This window comes from Fusarium poae, chromosome 2 (genome assembly GCF_019609905.1).
Source record: "Fusarium poae strain DAOMC 252244 chromosome 2, whole genome shotgun sequence".
NCBI lineage: Eukaryota > Fungi > Ascomycota > Sordariomycetes > Hypocreales > Nectriaceae > Fusarium > Fusarium poae.
In genome coordinates, this window is record NC_058400.1 from 1,010,456 (window position 1) to 1,026,948 (window position 16,493).

Consider the following 16,493-nt stretch of genomic DNA (forward strand, 5'->3'; position numbering starts at 1 on the left):
GAATATTCCTTATATTAACCCTCAATTCTTTTATCCGGGCCATGAAAAGACCGACCTACGACATTTAGTGGGCCAAAACTCCGAGGATGGCACATCTGGCTTGTCTCACGCTGTTGATGAGATCATGGGATCTTTGAACAATTGGTCCAACGATCAAGAGTCCTCCATAAGCCGTTTTCACCTAATATTGGACCAATATCTTGTTGATACTAAGCTAAAAGAGTACTTGCATCGACCAAAGCTATCTTGCTCTAGAATGGTACTGACCTAGAAATAGTCATCAACTCCAAGGTGTAAATTTCATCCTTAGTCGAGAGGATCCAGAAGTCGCCAAGCAAATGGAAAGACAAATGTTGATCTCTATTGACCATTCGTAATTACTCCCATTCTTGCCTCGTGGAATCGATTTGGGTTAACCGCTGATAGCTTATTAATGCGTTCAGACACATCATGTTCAGGAGGCATAGTGGCAGATATGATGGGTCTCGGTAAAACACTGACTATGTTGAGTGCAATTTTGTGCTCAAAGCAAATTAAACAGCGTTACAGAATAGGTGGCTATGACGATCATCATGACTTTGAAGAGCGACCACAGTTGACGCTTGTCGTTTTACCATCTCGGCGTATGTCTTTCCAGTCAACTTGAAACACCATTACTAACTTGATATGAGAGCTACTTGATGTCTGGAAGAACGAGATCGACAGGTACGATGATATAACAGGACAATTCTATTAGCAAAGCTAAACCAGTTTCAGACGTTTTCGACCACAGACTTTCAAAACTCAAATTTTCCACGGACAGACACGAGCAAAAGATAGGGATTATTTGCTCAGCAACGACATTATTCTCACGACCTATCATACACTAGAGAGAGACAGCAGTAGCAACAGGATATTGAGTACGATTATTTGGTCAAGGATCGTACTCGATGAAGGCAAGTCCAAGATCTCAATTCCTGAAAATCACCACTACTTACAACTACTGAAGCGCATCATATACGTAACTCTTCCACCAAAATACATAAAGCCGTGGTATCTCTCCAGAGCGAGGCGCGATGGTGTCTAACCGGGACGCCAATTCAGAACAGCCTTGATGATCTTCGGTCACTACTACAGTTTCTTCACTTTCAACCATTCTGCCAAAGCAAGTCATTCGAAGAATATGTTGTCGCGCCCTTCAGAAATAAAACGAACGAAGATGATGATCAGGACCCATCTCGGAATCTTAGACTCATGCTAAAAGCGTGCTGCCTGAGACGAACTCAAGAAAAGCTCCACCTACCGACAACTACGGTGTACAAGGTTCCAGTGACACCCACAGCAGTTGAAAAAGCCATGTTTCAGAAGATTCTTGATGGCTGTCGTGAGGAGTTTGACATTATGGCTGGTAAAGGCAAAGGTGCAAAGAGGTCTAACATCCTTTTCTCCGCGATTATGAGGTTTCGAAGAGTGTGCAACCATGGAGAAATCAAGATTCATACTACCGCTCCGAAACAAGGGAATTTTCTGACTGCACCTACGATGAAACAATGGTCTTCGCGAACATCGAGTACAGAGCCAGATTGCGAGTTTTGCACCAATGAGACTGTAGAGGACGACTTGCTTGGTGCACTGGACAACTGCCCTGTCTGCAGTCAACCTCTAACCGAAGGATATCTCAACACTGTTTCTGCAACTACAACACCCCAGTCGATGCGCTCCCCCGCGGGGTCACCTATGAACATAGATACACCCGAGCCTCCGAACACTAATCCGTGGTTCGCACCGTCCATTGATATGAAAAGAGGACAATCCTCCAAGATGTCGGCAGTGATCAACAACATCAAAGAATCATGCTTAAATACCAACTTGAAAAGGTAGACTTGAATAAATACGTGTCATAGCCCTGCTGACATATGAATAGCGTTGTGTTCTCCAGTTGGAGAGATACGTTGGATATCCTTGCGGCAATGCTGACAGCTGAGGGGATCTTGTTCGTTCAAGTTGATGGGCGGAACCCACTCGTGGGGCGAACAGAATTGCTCTCAAGGTTCCGTCTGGATCCCTATATCAAAGTACTGCTAATCTCAATCAACACTGGTGCTGTGGGGTGAGTTTTCTGTAAGATTCATATCATCAGAGGATATACGCTGATACTGGTTCAGTCTCACTCTTACAGAAGCAAATATGGTTCACATCGTCGAGCCCCAGTGGAACCCTACAATTGAAGAGCAAGCCATTGCACGCGTCGTGAGAATGGGACAAACACGACCAGTCAGTGTTTACAAGTACATCATGAATGAATCTGTAGAACAGGTAATTGCCCCGGATCATTCGAGGGGTATGGATAGCGGCTAACCCGTGAAAGTCCGTGCTCAAGCTTCAGGAGCGGAAAACCCAGATCATCAAGCTATCGATGCAGGACAAACAGGATGATGAATCTGATACGAACTTGGATGTAAGAATAGCCTTGAGGTTTTTCACCTTTACGTGACTAACATTCTCCAGCGCTTTAAGTTTGCTATTGATCCGAACGAATGGAAATCCCAATAGCCAGCGGTCAGAAAGATAAACTAAGCAACGATTGTCAATGGATGAAATTTGGGTTCTGTGTAGGGAAATGAAGGTGTTGATAGCCAATCTTCTGAGGGGTCTATTCGTTATCGATAAGGTGTTCCACCTTATCGACTCTAAGATTAGATTGCCTGCGCCACACGAACTCTTACGCCACATAACAAGGTCAACATCGGCTGGTTAACCTTTATAGCCGTGCTATATCCAGGCGAACCAATAGTGGATCAGGATCTCTGTGGCGCACGTTGTCCCATTAAATAAACAATTCATGTAATGATTTATCGAGATGATTTCGTGAGCGACAACATGATATACACATTAGAAAGTCTTGGATGATAGAAGGACTTTGGAATCTGACCATATTGGAAACTGGAAGTAATTTCTGGTATTAACAGGTCACTTCCAATTGTTTTCTTTGGTGCATATAAACCTGTCTTGACATCACAGCAACTACCCTAGACTCACGAAGTGTAAGTAAGGATTACGGTATCATGGACCACGTTTGAAGATGGTAAATCTTGTCGACTCATGCATGTCTGGTATGCATAAAATTCTCCATTACATCGGCCTGACTGAGCTGATTCGTGTCCGATCAACAGTTCATCTGGACCTTTTACTGAACTGCTGTCACTGGCCGGCACGATTAATAATGGGCACCACGAAGCTGAAAATGTGACAGGGAAGTGAAATGAAAAAATAAATGTTGAAGAGGCCCAATAATCCTAGAAAGCTTTATCAGGGGTCGATTGGTATGTCACAGGTTCCCGCATCCGGGTTTAGAGTCCGTTTCAATCCACAAACACTCCGAGGATCACCTTCTGTTCCCTAAATAAGTGCCGGGTTCTTGAACCAATTTTAACAGAGTACATCATCATGCGATATGGAGTTATGGAAAAATATCCGAATTAAGTCGCATGTTAATTCTTGGCCATGACTGAGTTGATATATTACAGCAGACATATGTATATGTTGAGTCATTCGATCATACGTGGCTTATTGACATGAATCAAGCAGGGTAATGATCAGCTCTTATCACAAACTTAACTCAATGCGGCGTTGACATTACCAATTCAAGATGAAGAGTCTATTCAGAAACGCCACCAGATCCAAATAGTCGGAAAGCCGTTGCTGTTTCTGGTGCACAATAGCAGCCACTTTTTCATCTTTAGACTGCCGAGGCATACCCACCATCAAATGACAAGAACATCTCCTTCTCATCAATCCTTGATCTTGTAAAAAAACTCGATTCACCTGAACAGGGACTACAGTTCCTTCAGCAAGGATTGACAGGAAGGAACAACGCCACACCTGCATGAGAAGGAAGATTGAGACTCCATACAAATGCAGAGGTTCGTAACAAAATGATCTTCCTCTAACCGAAGCCAACCAAACATGGAAGGTAGTTTAAGAAGGGGGTGTTACCTCGGATCGATCTCCGTCGGATCAATTGACCCATAAAGCTTAACGTGAAAAATCCGTTGAAGAAAAGAATAAAAGTGGAAGGAGAAGAAGATAAAACCTTGCATGTGAATATCTGCAGCAGGGGGTTACAAGAAGAGGACACAGTGGAGATAGCATGGATTACAAGATGGTGTGAGCTTAAAGTCGGGCCGTGTCACTAAAGATTGTCTTTTCTACCAGTGACGGCTAAACCTAAAGAATTGTGATCTGCAAAACTAACTGTTTGAGACCAAAACTCTATCAATAAGATAAACACAGAAATGTCTTGTTGGTTTTCTTCTTCTTTTCTGATTGCTCACAGATGGTTTCAATTGAGCCCCCAAAGTGCATGAAATTGCCCAGAATAACTGTTAAATCTTATTGGTTCTCAAACAGGGGACTAAAACATCCCTGTACACCGGATCATGGTCTAGTTACATGTCAGTTGAGTGAGAGACTACTTGCTTTTTAATGGCCTCACTGGCTAATCCTACGAGCCTACTATTGATCACGCTTACCAGCCTTTTTCTCAGCTGTCGTTATTTGAATCACTTAATGCCTTGTACGTATTGGTTCATTCAAGAATTCTGTCTTTACTGCTTTTGGGTTTGAATACCGTGTCGCCACGACCGTTTTCGGGCCGCCCAGACCAATCTGGTGGCTTGGTTCATGCCCTTTTCCATGTGTTCGTGATATTTGTGCCTGTGCCTTGCATGTCTGTACCGTGAGACTGTTATTGACTCTCTCACACACACACCATGTAGGATCAAACTCCCTTAATCTTTTCAGGTCTGGCCTCGATTCGCTGCAACTGCACTTGTCAGCTCCCGACCTTCCGAGTTAGCTTGTAATGCCATACTGTACCTTGACTTAGAGTAAGCACCTTGTCTTAGCTATAGCTGTATTGACGTTAGTAAAACTGCCTGTCACACCTCTTTAATATCGTCACTGTCCATCGTGAAATCCCGTTTCTTCCCCTCCTCTTCCTCATATCTCCGCTCTTTTTTTTCTGTTGTTTTGCTTCTTTATTCTGTCGTCAATTGTACTTACTCGCTCGCGGCGATAGCTGCTCAGGATGAGTTCCTCACAGAGAGTCATCACGGACAGCAACAAGTCGCCACTCATTCAAGTCTTGTCGTTGATGTTTCTTGTTATCGCCATTCTTGCGTGTCTTGTTAGAACCGGTACCAAATTGTACATGATCAAGACTGTGAGGGCTGACGATATTCTCATAATTGTCGCAACTGTAAGACATTCAACCCCTCTCAATTGCTCAAGCTTACCCGCATAGCTTCTTGCGGCTTGTCAAACAGCCACTGTCTTTAATGCGTGCGAGCACGGACTCGGTCAACATTTCGAGACTCTCAACTCTAACCAAAGAGATGTCTTCTTCAAGGTAAATTGACTAGTTATGGTTACGCAATGACATCAAAGCAATTAACCATTATAAACAGAGCCATTATGCGATAAATACCATGTTCATCGCTTCGCTTCTCTTTTGCAAATTGTCTGGTACAATGAGTCTTCGCATCATGGCGCAAAAGAGTCAAAAATGGATCATTGTTATTTGTGAAGCCATCGTCGGTGTTTGGGGCATCACCGCACTCTTCGTCAACTTCTTCCAATGCAAACCACCACAGCCATGGATCTACGACAACAACGACGAATGCATCAATTTTACAGCATTTTGGACATATTACTCAATTGCCAACATTATTACCGATCTTGCGATTGTCGTTATCATGGTCGAAAACGTGATCAAGATCCAAACCTCATGGTCGAAAAAGATCTTGGTCATGAGTGTTTTCGGCAGCAGAATCTTGTACGTGTCCCACTCCGCATCAATTGATCGACAGTTTTTATTGACCAGGAAAAATAAAGTGTAACACCCGCCATCGCAGCGCAGATCCACTACTCAAACAAGGCCTTCGCTTCCGTCGATCACTCCTTCGCCATCTGGCCCGCTTCAATCACGATCCAATTAGTCCAATGCCTTGCGATCTTGACCGTCTGTCTACCCAACTTCAAACCCTTCCTCGACAGTCTCGAGTCGGGCCAAATCCGTGTCGACGATCTCAGACGACAAGGCAAATCAAGCAGCAACGGATACCCGACCAACAAACATGACTATGCAGGGGGATACAAGAGCAACAACAAGACGGGTCACAGCAACCGATCTCGGGCGCTTACTGGCGGTGGTGGATCAAGAGCGCAAAGAAGCGAGATACACGAGATGGAGGACTTTTCGACCCGATCGAAGCCAAGACATGAACACGACAAGAGCTGGGATGGACAAAGTCGGTCGAGCCACTCAAGTCAAAAGATTCTGATTCAGCAAACGTGGCAAGTTGATGTAGAGAGCACGCATGAAGCGAGCCTGGCAAGCCCCAGACAAACATGACGTGAAGCGAAATCACTTTTCTTTTTTATAGTATTCTATTTATGACAAGAGACACTGATTGGGGTTTTGGCTGTTTCGGAACGACATGCAACCGTACCAATACGGAGTTGTAAAACATGTTTGCTTAATATGTCAGCAAAGTAAGACTGACAATTCATAAAAAAAAGAAAAGAATTGCATGAATTGTGTCCGACCAACATGCATAACGAAACGTTGAGAACAGAGAGAATTGCAACAGTTACTTCTGACATGCAGGGGTCTAGACCGTGGCTAGCTGATGTTTGCTTGCTCGGTAGCATATGAAAGTGACACATGAGAAAAATGAATGAATAGACCAAAAAATACGTAATGAAGCTCTTACTAGATAGTTGGAAAGGGGTAAGTGAACCGAAATAATTAACTGCTGCAGATCTGGTGGCTCTAGAGTTCCAGCGCTCCCGGAGCTTGGTCCTCTCTACTTGGTTCACACCCTGTGAGTAAGGAACTTTTTCTCTCCCCATGTAGGTATGTGGCGTCAGCGCCGCTTATATGCGTGTTTAATGCCGAGCCAACTCTGAATACAACTCTAAGAAAAGAATGATACCATGATCTACGCCGATTGAGTTTACGGGGACTTTCCTCCTGAGACATTTGTTCATGGAAGATCCCTTTCGCGCGGTGTTTCGTGGCAAGGAAAAAAAAGAAAGACGACATGCCTTATTCTGGTGTCAGAATTAAATTCGTAGATTGATTTGCTGAGAATGCTAAGCCCTGTAATCACGCTAGAGGTACTGCAGACAACAAGGTCCGGGGTCCCTTGAACTAACCCGACGGGGGTATCGGGGCAGTCGCCGGATCAGCAAATGATACTCTGCCTAACTAACCGGAAGCCGTAGGCGAACGAAGCGATGTTACATTTCAAGAAAAGGGATCTAAATCAGTGAGTTATTACCGGTAGTGTTGCAGCATATGATACTGTGTACGGAGTATGAGCCTCTTAGTTGGAGCCAAGACAGTGTTGGTGGCGGACACACATTTAGGTCTCATACCACTCGCTCACTCCCTCTTGACACACCCTGAGCTTTTCCATCCAAGGGATATTCTCTGCTGTGCCATTTCTGTACAGATGCACCCTCTTCATCACTCTTTAACGACCTTCTTTCCTCTTTTCTAAGCTGTTTCCGTTTTCTTTTAATCTCTCAGTACCACCGTGGCTCCTCCTTCCTTCCTTTTTTCTTCCATATTATTCTCTTCCGACTGACATTCCTTCTACTGTCTTTACTACTGCACACTTCACAACCATTCATGATGGGAGACAGGTCAAGTCCCAGCTTTGAAATGGGCAACAACGCTACTGTCAAAGCCGACAAGGACATTCAAGTCACTACCGCCGCAGAACCAGACTCTGGACGAATTTCCACCATCAATTACCATGATAAAGATCAATTGGAACGTATGGGAAAGAAGCAGGTCCTTCGCGTACGTTGTAGTCTCTACCCCCATTTGATGGTCTAGCTAACACTTTATAGCGTAACTTTGGCTTCTTGTCTATTCTAGGTTTCAGTTGCACCATCCTCATCACATGGGAAGCCATCCTCGTCCTCTTTGCCCAAGGTCTCAACAATGGCGGTACTGCCGGTCTTGTGTACAGCTTCATCGTTGTTTGGATTGGAAACTTCAGTGTCTTTGCCTGCATGTGCGAGCTGGTCTCAATGGCACCTACTTCTGGAGGACAATATCACTGGTACGACCCTCCCGTATCCCACACTCACTGCAGTATGCTGACGTCGTGCTAGGGTCGCCATGATGGCACCGCGCTCCTGTTCCAAATTCCTCAGCCATCTAACAGGCATGCTCACGGTCGGCGGTTGGCAGGGATCCGTATCCTCGAGTGCTCTTCTCACCGGAAACATGATTTTGGGAATGGCCACTTTGAACAATGAATCTTTCGAGCCTCAGCTTTGGCAGGGAACTCTTCTCTTCTGGGCCATTTTCTTGTTCGCCGTCTTCATCAATACCCTCGTCAGTTCGGTGCTGCCCAAGTTCGAAGGTCTCATCTTGATCCTCCACATCCTCGGTTTCTTCGCCATTCTTATACCGCTTGTCACTCTTGGACCTCATGCTACTGCTTCCGACGTCTTTGGTACCTTTGTCAACAACGGTGGTTGGTCTACCAACGGTGTGTCCTTCATGGTTGGTATGATGGGTAACGCCTTCTCTTTCGTCGGCACTGACGCTGCCTTCCACGTATGTAACCTCTCAACGTCTTGATGGAACACAATACTAACCTTTTCTAGATGTCCGAAGAAACCGTCAATCCCTCCGTCGTCGTCCCAACCTCTATTCTCCTCAGTCTTTGCATCAACGGCACCTGCGGTTTTGCCATGCTTATTGCCATGGTATTTTGCATGGGTAACGTCGATGAAGCCTTCGCTTCGGGCCCAGGCATGCTCGGCTTCCCTCACATGTACATCTTTGAGCAGGCGACCAACTCCCGAGCTGGTGCTACAGTCATGTCTGCCATCATCGTCATCCTGGCAAGTTGTGCGACCGTCGGAATGCTCGCCTCGACTTCCCGTGTCTTCTGGTCCTTTGCTCGTGACCGCGGTCTTCCTGGGTGGCGAAAGCTGTCACAGGTCAGCGAACGCACTACTGTTCCTGTCTACTCTGTTCTTTGCACCGCTGCCATTTCGGTCCTGCTGTCTCTTATCAACGTCGGATCACCTGTGGCATTTCAGAATGTCACATCACTCTCCATATCCTGCCTTTACTCCTCCTACCTCATCGCGGCCGGCCTTCTACTCTACCGCCGTGTCAACAAGGGCTTTTCCATTCCTGGTTCCACCGATCTCCCCGCTTTGGCTAATACCACGGGCGCCGAGCTTGTCTGGGGGCCATTCCATCTCAAGGGTGCTCTTGGCATTGCCAATAATGTCTTTGCCATGTGCTACCTGATCGTCGTCGGCTTCTTCAGCTTCTTCCCTCCCATGCCGGATCCCACTGTTGACATGATGAACTACAGTGTTGTTGTCACTGGTGGTCTTGTCATTTTCAGTGTTGTGTACTACTTTGTATGGGCGAGAAAAGAGTATAATGGGCCCATCGTCGAGAACTAACAGGACTGTTGAAAAGTTTTTAGTTGTTTCCAGCGACTTGCGAGAAAGATGTGATTTACATACAAAACAGACATAATGATAACTAGTGTAGGTATAAAATAGATTTAGAATGGTTAAGAATATTCTTAACTATGAAATGGCAGTGATGTGTACTATGTTTAGATTATTTTCATATCTATCAATTAATAATATAATCTATTATTATCGAATATATTATTAATATATAGATATAAAATAAGTCTAAGTATACTACACATCCTTGCCATTCCATTGTTAAGAATATATGCTTAAACATTCTAGATATTTCTAATTTTCCGTTTGCCTATATTATTAAATAAACTCTTAGCAAGATATATTCGAGTTGTTAATAAATAATTGTTTATTAATGCGCAGTGCTAATAATAATCCGAAGAAAGATGTATCTACCTATCTACTGAAAGCACTTGTTCAACGAGGTCCGGCTGCATAGGTCTCGCTCTTTAAACAATTATTATAATATACCCTTAGCGAGTGGCGTATCTCGCCACAATTCTTCCTCCTATTGTAGTCTGCATAGTTTTCGCTCGGTTCAATGATCAGCATTCCTCGTTCAACCAAGTCAAGGACATCTGAAAAGTATGCTGTGCACTTTGGATGGGAGCGTAGATGCTGGATATGCTAAAAAGTTGCATACGCTTGTCAGCCAAATAGCTATCTAGTCGGATGTATGCGAATGTAGTCCACAGAGAGAAAGGGCCAGGGTTAAGGTTACGTACCTGAGTGACCGCTGGTTTGATTTGGGCGCCAGAGTGGTTCATACCAGGTACTTGCTTCAATTCGTAGAACGTGTCAGACTTTATTGGGGAGTATTGATCGTCAGATACTCGTTTTGCTTTGAAATACGCTACCAGTTCCCAGGAACCGAGAGCCCACGTAATAAATTCGAGGATAATACAGCCTAAAGACCATATATCTCCAGATTGGCGTATCAGATAGGGCTCAATATCGCTCTCTGGTGGCCGGTAGGTCAATGTATGAATACCGTTGCTTTCACGCCTTGTCTTGCTGATCGTTGAATGAATTTGAGCTTGCCCCAGATCAGATATCTTGAGAATACCAATTGGATCGTCTAAATCGGGGAACCACAAAATATTTTCCGGTTTGAGATCTCCATGTCGGCCATACTTAGTCTTTAGCCTTGTAGCGTCCTGGTCCAGTCCTTTGCTATCGTTTCGAGGTACTGGCTCGAATCTAGCTCTCTTTCTCGGCTGAGACTGGCTCCTGGCCTGTATGCTTTCATTGATGTCCGGTTGGACTGGTTCGTCGTAGCATTTCAAGAACGAAATATGCTTGTGAAAACGAAGTAGCCCATCAGAGAGGCCATCCAGCTGCTTGGCGACCCATTTGACTGTGTCGTAATTGAGCTCCGGAGCTGGGCATATGTCTCTCCAATATTCGAATAGATTACCGTCAGCCCGGTGAAAAATCATGTGATACTTGCCATATTGCTTATATGTAGCTAGCAGAGAAACAATGTGCGGATGACTTCTGTCGCCGATGAACTTCTTCAACATTTCGACTTCCTGGTTGAAGGCCTCTTCGCTAGGCTTCATCAATTGTTTGATTGCAAAGCCACGGTCACATTCAAGTCCGGAGAGGTCATGATGCTGAGAATGCACCCACACCATGAAGACTTTCGAGAATCCACTCTCAATTTCCTCCCAGTCCATGACTTGGTCGTCATTCTGTTGGGGGAGCTTGCGAGACAAGGCCCTTTTGTCATCAAAGAAAGGGAGAAGGTGCTGATCCTACAGGTTGTAGTGGTTGACCTCGTTTGAAGGTTTAAGCGAGAAGAATGGTGCCATCATTAACCACTGATACTCGCAGAACAGGCGCTTTTGCTCCGGGCTCCATTCTATACATTGGTGTTCGCTCCATTGCTCAGTGCACTCCAAGGGGTCGGAATTCGCATGCCTCCGATACAAGCTATTGCTGCCAGGCCTCTCAGGACTTTTCATCTCCACAAGAGGAAGATCGAGGTCGCTCACACTGTCTTCCATAAAGAATACGATACTGCAAGACTGACCCATGAAAACCAATATCGCAAAGATTTGCTGATATGATTGGATCTTGTCTTTCCTCGCCCCAGGAACCTTTGTCTCTTGACATACTTGGATGGCAGTTGCATGAGCATACTCCTTTTTGAACCCACGTTCTATCAGCTCTTTAGTAACCGACTCCACGTTGATGAGATTTTCAAGCTCTCCTCTGGGGAGGAAGTATTTTTCGTGTCCATGATACATGGGGTTCTTGATGACTAGACATGCGCTGCGGAGCTTTTGTTGTAGCTCAAACCGAAAACTTGGTTCGGATCTACCTCCTCGATTCCTGGAAGTTCGATAAGGAAGACCCGATGTAGACGCATCTGTGATAACGTCACTGTTTGAATCTTGAATCTTCTCCTTTCGAGCTTTTAGCTCTTTGAACTGCTGATTGCCGGCATCTGAGATCACTGTTGGGGCTGAGATGAGTGAAGGCGATGAGAACTGTCTTGGTTGCGTGCTAAAGTCATTAGCTTGACTTGTGTCGCGGACGCCAATGCCCTTCGTCTCATCATGGTTACGGTCTGGGGGCAAGTGTTGCTGGTCAATCTGAGGTAATTATAAGTACACATTACTCGCCACTCATATTGAGAGTAATTCCAGGGTCGAGGGCTTACTGGTGCGACAAGTGTTTCGTCTGACTCTTCAATCTGACGTTTTCGAGTCCCCGATAGTGGATTCAGATATTGACCAAGCAGATTGTTTGCTGGCAAATGTGTGGATGACGAATGACTGGAGCTAAGACATCTGTCATTCACAGATTCGTCGTTCTCAATCTTAGGGTCCATTGTGGTTGGCATTGGACGTTTGGCCAACTTGGTGGTGTTTTCGCACTGGATGTTGCACGATAAGACGTCAATGTACGATGATGGGTCAGCAGAGTCATCAAATCAAATGTCGAAACCCCAGGAAAGTACTTCTCCTTTTGTTATGAATGTCTTATATATGCATATTGCTCCTGTTAGTTGGTAAAACGGTCCCAGCCTCAAAAATCACTGTTTAGCCGACCCACCAAGAGCCTCAACCGCGGTGGCTTTCAATATTCGCAGGTGAGATAGAGCATGTGCTTGGTCCAAGTAACCTTTCAGCCGTAAAAGGTCAGCCACGCTGACATACGTGCCCATGACCCCCCCTATTGAGTACAAGGATAGGCCAATCGTTGCCTTTCTTTCAAGCCATGTAGATATACCCGTGGATTCGACCTAACGGAGACCCCACTCATAGAGTGGGCGGCAAAATTCTGGGACAAGGGCAAAATTCTGGGACAGCCGGATACCCCGCCCTGTCGGAACTTCATTAGAATCACCCGCCAAATCCAATGAATTCCAATACACACATACGTATAATTCAGTCGACTCTCATTTATGAAGCTGCCTTTTTGATCTAGCCGATAAAATGCCGTATCCGTATCGCGTCAACGATGCTGTACGAGCCGCCCGGGAGGTCCTTGTATCACAAAACCGCCCCAAGCGTAACGGAAGAAAGCCTATCACTATAAGGGATGCCGCCGTCAAGGATCACACCTCCAAGAGCGCTGTAGGGAGGCATCTTCGATCGCTGAAGCTCGCTGGAAAGCCGGCTTTTAGTGATACAAGCGTTGGAAGGCCAAGGAATCTCGATGAAAGTGAGGAGCGCGCGGTCGTTGCATACGTTATGTGGCTCGAGAGATGTGGATTTCCTGCAAATCAGTCAGTTATTGAAGCAGCCGCAAACGAGTTGAGGGCATCACGAACTCCTCCATTGCACCCAGTTGGAGAAGGATGGTATAAACGCTTTCTTGAGGATAATCCGCAGCTACAGAAGAAGAAGTTAGTACGGGCATTTGATCGTGAGAGAGCAGAATTCGAAGCACGCGAAGTTCAGGAGGTTGAGGATTTCTATACTAACCTTGCTGATGTTGTGCAGAGAAGAGATATCGGGCCATCTCAGATCCTGAACGCCGATGAATGCGGCATACGAATAGGCGTTGTGCGTGAGCGGCTTGAGGTGGTCATCGTGAGGAAAAAACGCAACACAAAACACGAGATTGTTGCTTTTTCGAACCGCGAGTCGGCTACGATGATCGGGGCTGTAAATGCTGAAGGATGTGAGTATTCTCTTGATTCTGTAGTTTATTCTAATAGTACTTAATAGATACTATCCCTCCGTTTATGATCTTCAAATCGTGGCCAACAGAAGGGTGGGATGTTAATGATTTGGATAAGAATATTCGCTTTGCACGCTCTGAGACCGGCTTTTCTAATGCAGAAATCTCAATGGATTGGATTCGTCATTTCAACCTGCATTCCTTCTCAGCAACAGCAAAGGCAAGAGCTCTTGGTATAAACTTTACTGATTGGTACGGCTGTGATGAGTTTATGAGAGATATCGATAATCCTGATTTCATTTGGGAAAGGCCTTACTTTGAGCGGCCTGAGAAGGAAAAGATTTGGCGACTTCTTGTTATCGATGGCTTTACAGGCAAGACTTCCTTGGAATTTATGAAATATTGCCTGCGCTTTGATATCGAGATCTTCGTGCTTCCGCCTCACTCAACGCATCTCACACAGCCGCTTGATGTAGGAGTCTTTCAGCTTCTCAAGCTTGCACATCAGAAGGCACTTCGCAAGCACATCCGCGAGGGATTTCTGAACTTCAAGCGCTCGGATCTTGTTGCTCGCTTGCAGAAGATCATCGATGAAAGCTTCACAAAGCACAATATCATTAACGGGTTTGAGAGAAGTGGAATATTTCCTCCTGACGGCACAGAAGTCATACAAAAGCTAAAGGAAAAGCAGAAGTCTATCCTCTCTCAAGCCTCCCCTGCAATCCAATCCCTACTTCCCCAAGAATCACGATTCCGAGATGCTCGGGAGATTTCTCGTCACATCAGGCACAACTATCGTGAACGATTCAGCTCGCCTACTCGCGAGGCATACAGCACTATTGACGACGTTCTCAACGAAGCAATAGTACTAAATTCCTTTGCCGAAAGTCATATCAAGAACCGCCTTGACCGCATTTCCGCTGCAAATAGTCGAAAGATGCGTAGAAGAAGAGTTCATCCCACCGGCCTCTACGTGAACAGCACAACGGTGCAGCAGATAGAAGAGCAAGTTGCCACTACAACGCAAAAAGAGCAAGCAGAAGAGCTTCGCCGGCAACATCGCACTTGGAGGCAACTGCAGAAAGAAGAGGATGATCGCCTGAAAATCGAGTGGAAGAAGCAACACAAATACGATATCAATAACAACGGGAAGCCGATTCATATTAGCTTCAAGCGGTGGAAGGAGTGGAAGAACAAGGATATACAGGATGATGTTATTACTATTGCTCCGGCATCACGAGAAGCTTCGCCTGCAACGCCTGGGAACGGATTTTACTATGATACGAGCGGTTCCTCTGCTCAGCAGCGTTTCTACGAGCGCCTTCGTGGTGCAACAGCTGCTGGTGTTTATCGCAGCCCGTTGCAAGATATGCCTGCACTTCCTTCGAGCGATGGAGTTGAATTTAAACTCAGCAACACACAAGAAGATGGGTTACTTGAAAACCTCGTCACAGGAGAATCAGATGACTCCGATTTCAATGAGGAAGTCATCGAGGTAGTTGATCTTACGCAAGAAGAGCCCAACCTTCCTCCTCTCCCTCCTCCGCCTGTTGAATTTGAAAGGAATTTCTCCTCCACATATCACAGAATCATGGATACGCTTCGCCCGCGAAATACACAGTAAATTATATCGTCGGCACTTTCCCTGTTGGGAGGGAGGCCGGGCAGGTAAGTCACAAGACCTTATGCCGAAGGAAGCAAGTCTGACGGTTCCTCAGTAATCACATCAACTTTCGGCCGCAACACAGCGAGAAATATACATCGCATAATAAAATGCTCTTGGATATAGCTTTAAATCAATCCAATACTATCATTTTAGCAATCTCTATTTAATTCGGACCAAAAGTGACGAAGACTGAATGAAAATACCAATCTTTTGCACCTATTTACACCTATTTGGCTGTCCCAGAATTTTGCCCTTGTCCCAGAATTTTGCCGCCCACTCTATGAGTGGGGTCTCCGTTAGGTCGAATCCACGGGTACTTGGCAATTCCCAAATTTTGAGGCCTCCCAGCTGGAAAAAGGCAATCGGACGAATGACAGCTGATATTTCCTACCAGTTGCCAGGGTTCAGCCACCCAGTTGTCAAAGGACCCCGTATTGTATACGCCTTATTTGCCTTCGTGATTCTGTTGCGATATAAATCCACCACAGGAAGTCCATCATCAACGGCTATCCAAGTGCTTTCACCGACCATTGTATCTTCATACTTGTTTGGAAATCTGTTTGATTACTTTTAATTATACAATGAGCTTTGAGGTAAAAGACATCACGACTACCAGCTCTTACGAGTTCCACCTCGGGCAACCCGACAAGTCATCAACACAAGAGATCGCTGGCAGAAACATGGACCCCATGAAACTTCTGACTATGCTTCGGATACAGTTTGCAGGCGCGTATGAAGTCCAGGTAATTATCCGTAATCCACATGTTGACCGGAAACTGACCTTTGTCCAAAGATGATGCATAACACCTATTCAATAAAAGCCCCTAGGCGGCTTTCCATTGTTAGTATGGTGTACGAATATACATTAACGTCGAAGCTGACTGGTATCTTAGGGCGAAATTGCTCAATGTCGTCGAATGCATCGGACACGCCGGATGCGTCGATCATAACACTTGACCTGGAGGTCAGATCGTCTGACGTTTGTACTTTCATTACATTTCCAAGACGTCCGATCATGGCTTTTCGGATTGATAAACAGGTCTTCTTATCTTTTGTGTTTGTGTTGGGCAGAGTACTTATGCAATGCGTGTTTTTAGTGGTTGCCGGCGTATGTCCGATTTGAATTGAGAGCTGAATATTGAATTTATAAGCCATCCACCTGCCTAAAAGA

General features: G+C 45.4%; 5 protein-coding genes across 5 annotated transcripts; 4 read left to right on the top strand and 1 right to left on the bottom strand.

The window, feature by feature from the left end:
- Window positions 1–1,521: 1,521 nt before the first annotated feature.
- FPOAC1_004258 (uncharacterized protein) lies at window positions 1,522–2,532 on the top strand (the record flags this gene model as incomplete). The annotated part of the gene is made up of 6 exons (XM_044848810.1): window positions 1,522–1,856; window positions 1,904–1,972; window positions 2,030–2,089; window positions 2,145–2,295; window positions 2,348–2,437; window positions 2,488–2,532. 6 exons carry the CDS (start codon window positions 1,522–1,524, stop codon window positions 2,530–2,532), a joined length of 750 nt encoding a protein of 249 aa, XP_044707520.1.
- A 2,536-nt stretch (window positions 2,533–5,068) lies between these two features.
- Window positions 5,069–6,394, top strand: FPOAC1_004259 (uncharacterized protein; the record flags this gene model as incomplete). Its single annotated transcript, XM_044848811.1, has 4 exons — window positions 5,069–5,239; window positions 5,285–5,389; window positions 5,448–5,815; window positions 5,875–6,394. The coding sequence occupies 4 exons, from the start codon at window positions 5,069–5,071 to the stop codon at window positions 6,392–6,394; spliced, it is 1,164 nt and encodes a 387-aa protein (XP_044707521.1).
- Window positions 6,395–7,681: 1,287 nt separating this feature from the next.
- Window positions 7,682–9,489, top strand: FPOAC1_004260 (uncharacterized protein; the record flags this gene model as incomplete). Its single annotated transcript, XM_044848812.1, has 4 exons — window positions 7,682–7,852; window positions 7,903–8,117; window positions 8,170–8,620; window positions 8,671–9,489. 4 exons carry the CDS (start codon window positions 7,682–7,684, stop codon window positions 9,487–9,489), a joined length of 1,656 nt encoding a protein of 551 aa, XP_044707522.1.
- A 447-nt stretch (window positions 9,490–9,936) lies between these two features.
- Window positions 9,937–12,370, bottom strand: FPOAC1_004261 (uncharacterized protein; the record flags this gene model as incomplete). Its single annotated transcript, XM_044848813.1, has 4 exons — window positions 9,937–10,146; window positions 10,245–11,276; window positions 11,640–12,119; window positions 12,188–12,370. The coding sequence occupies 4 exons, from the start codon at window positions 12,368–12,370 to the stop codon at window positions 9,937–9,939; spliced, it is 1,905 nt and encodes a 634-aa protein (XP_044707523.1).
- A 3,533-nt stretch (window positions 12,371–15,903) lies between these two features.
- On the top strand, window positions 15,904–16,272 carry FPOAC1_004262 (uncharacterized protein; the record flags this gene model as incomplete). The annotated part of the gene is made up of 3 exons (XM_044848814.1): window positions 15,904–16,065; window positions 16,116–16,163; window positions 16,216–16,272. The coding sequence occupies 3 exons, from the start codon at window positions 15,904–15,906 to the stop codon at window positions 16,270–16,272; spliced, it is 267 nt and encodes an 88-aa protein (XP_044707524.1).
- Window positions 16,273–16,493: the final 221 nt, after the last annotated feature.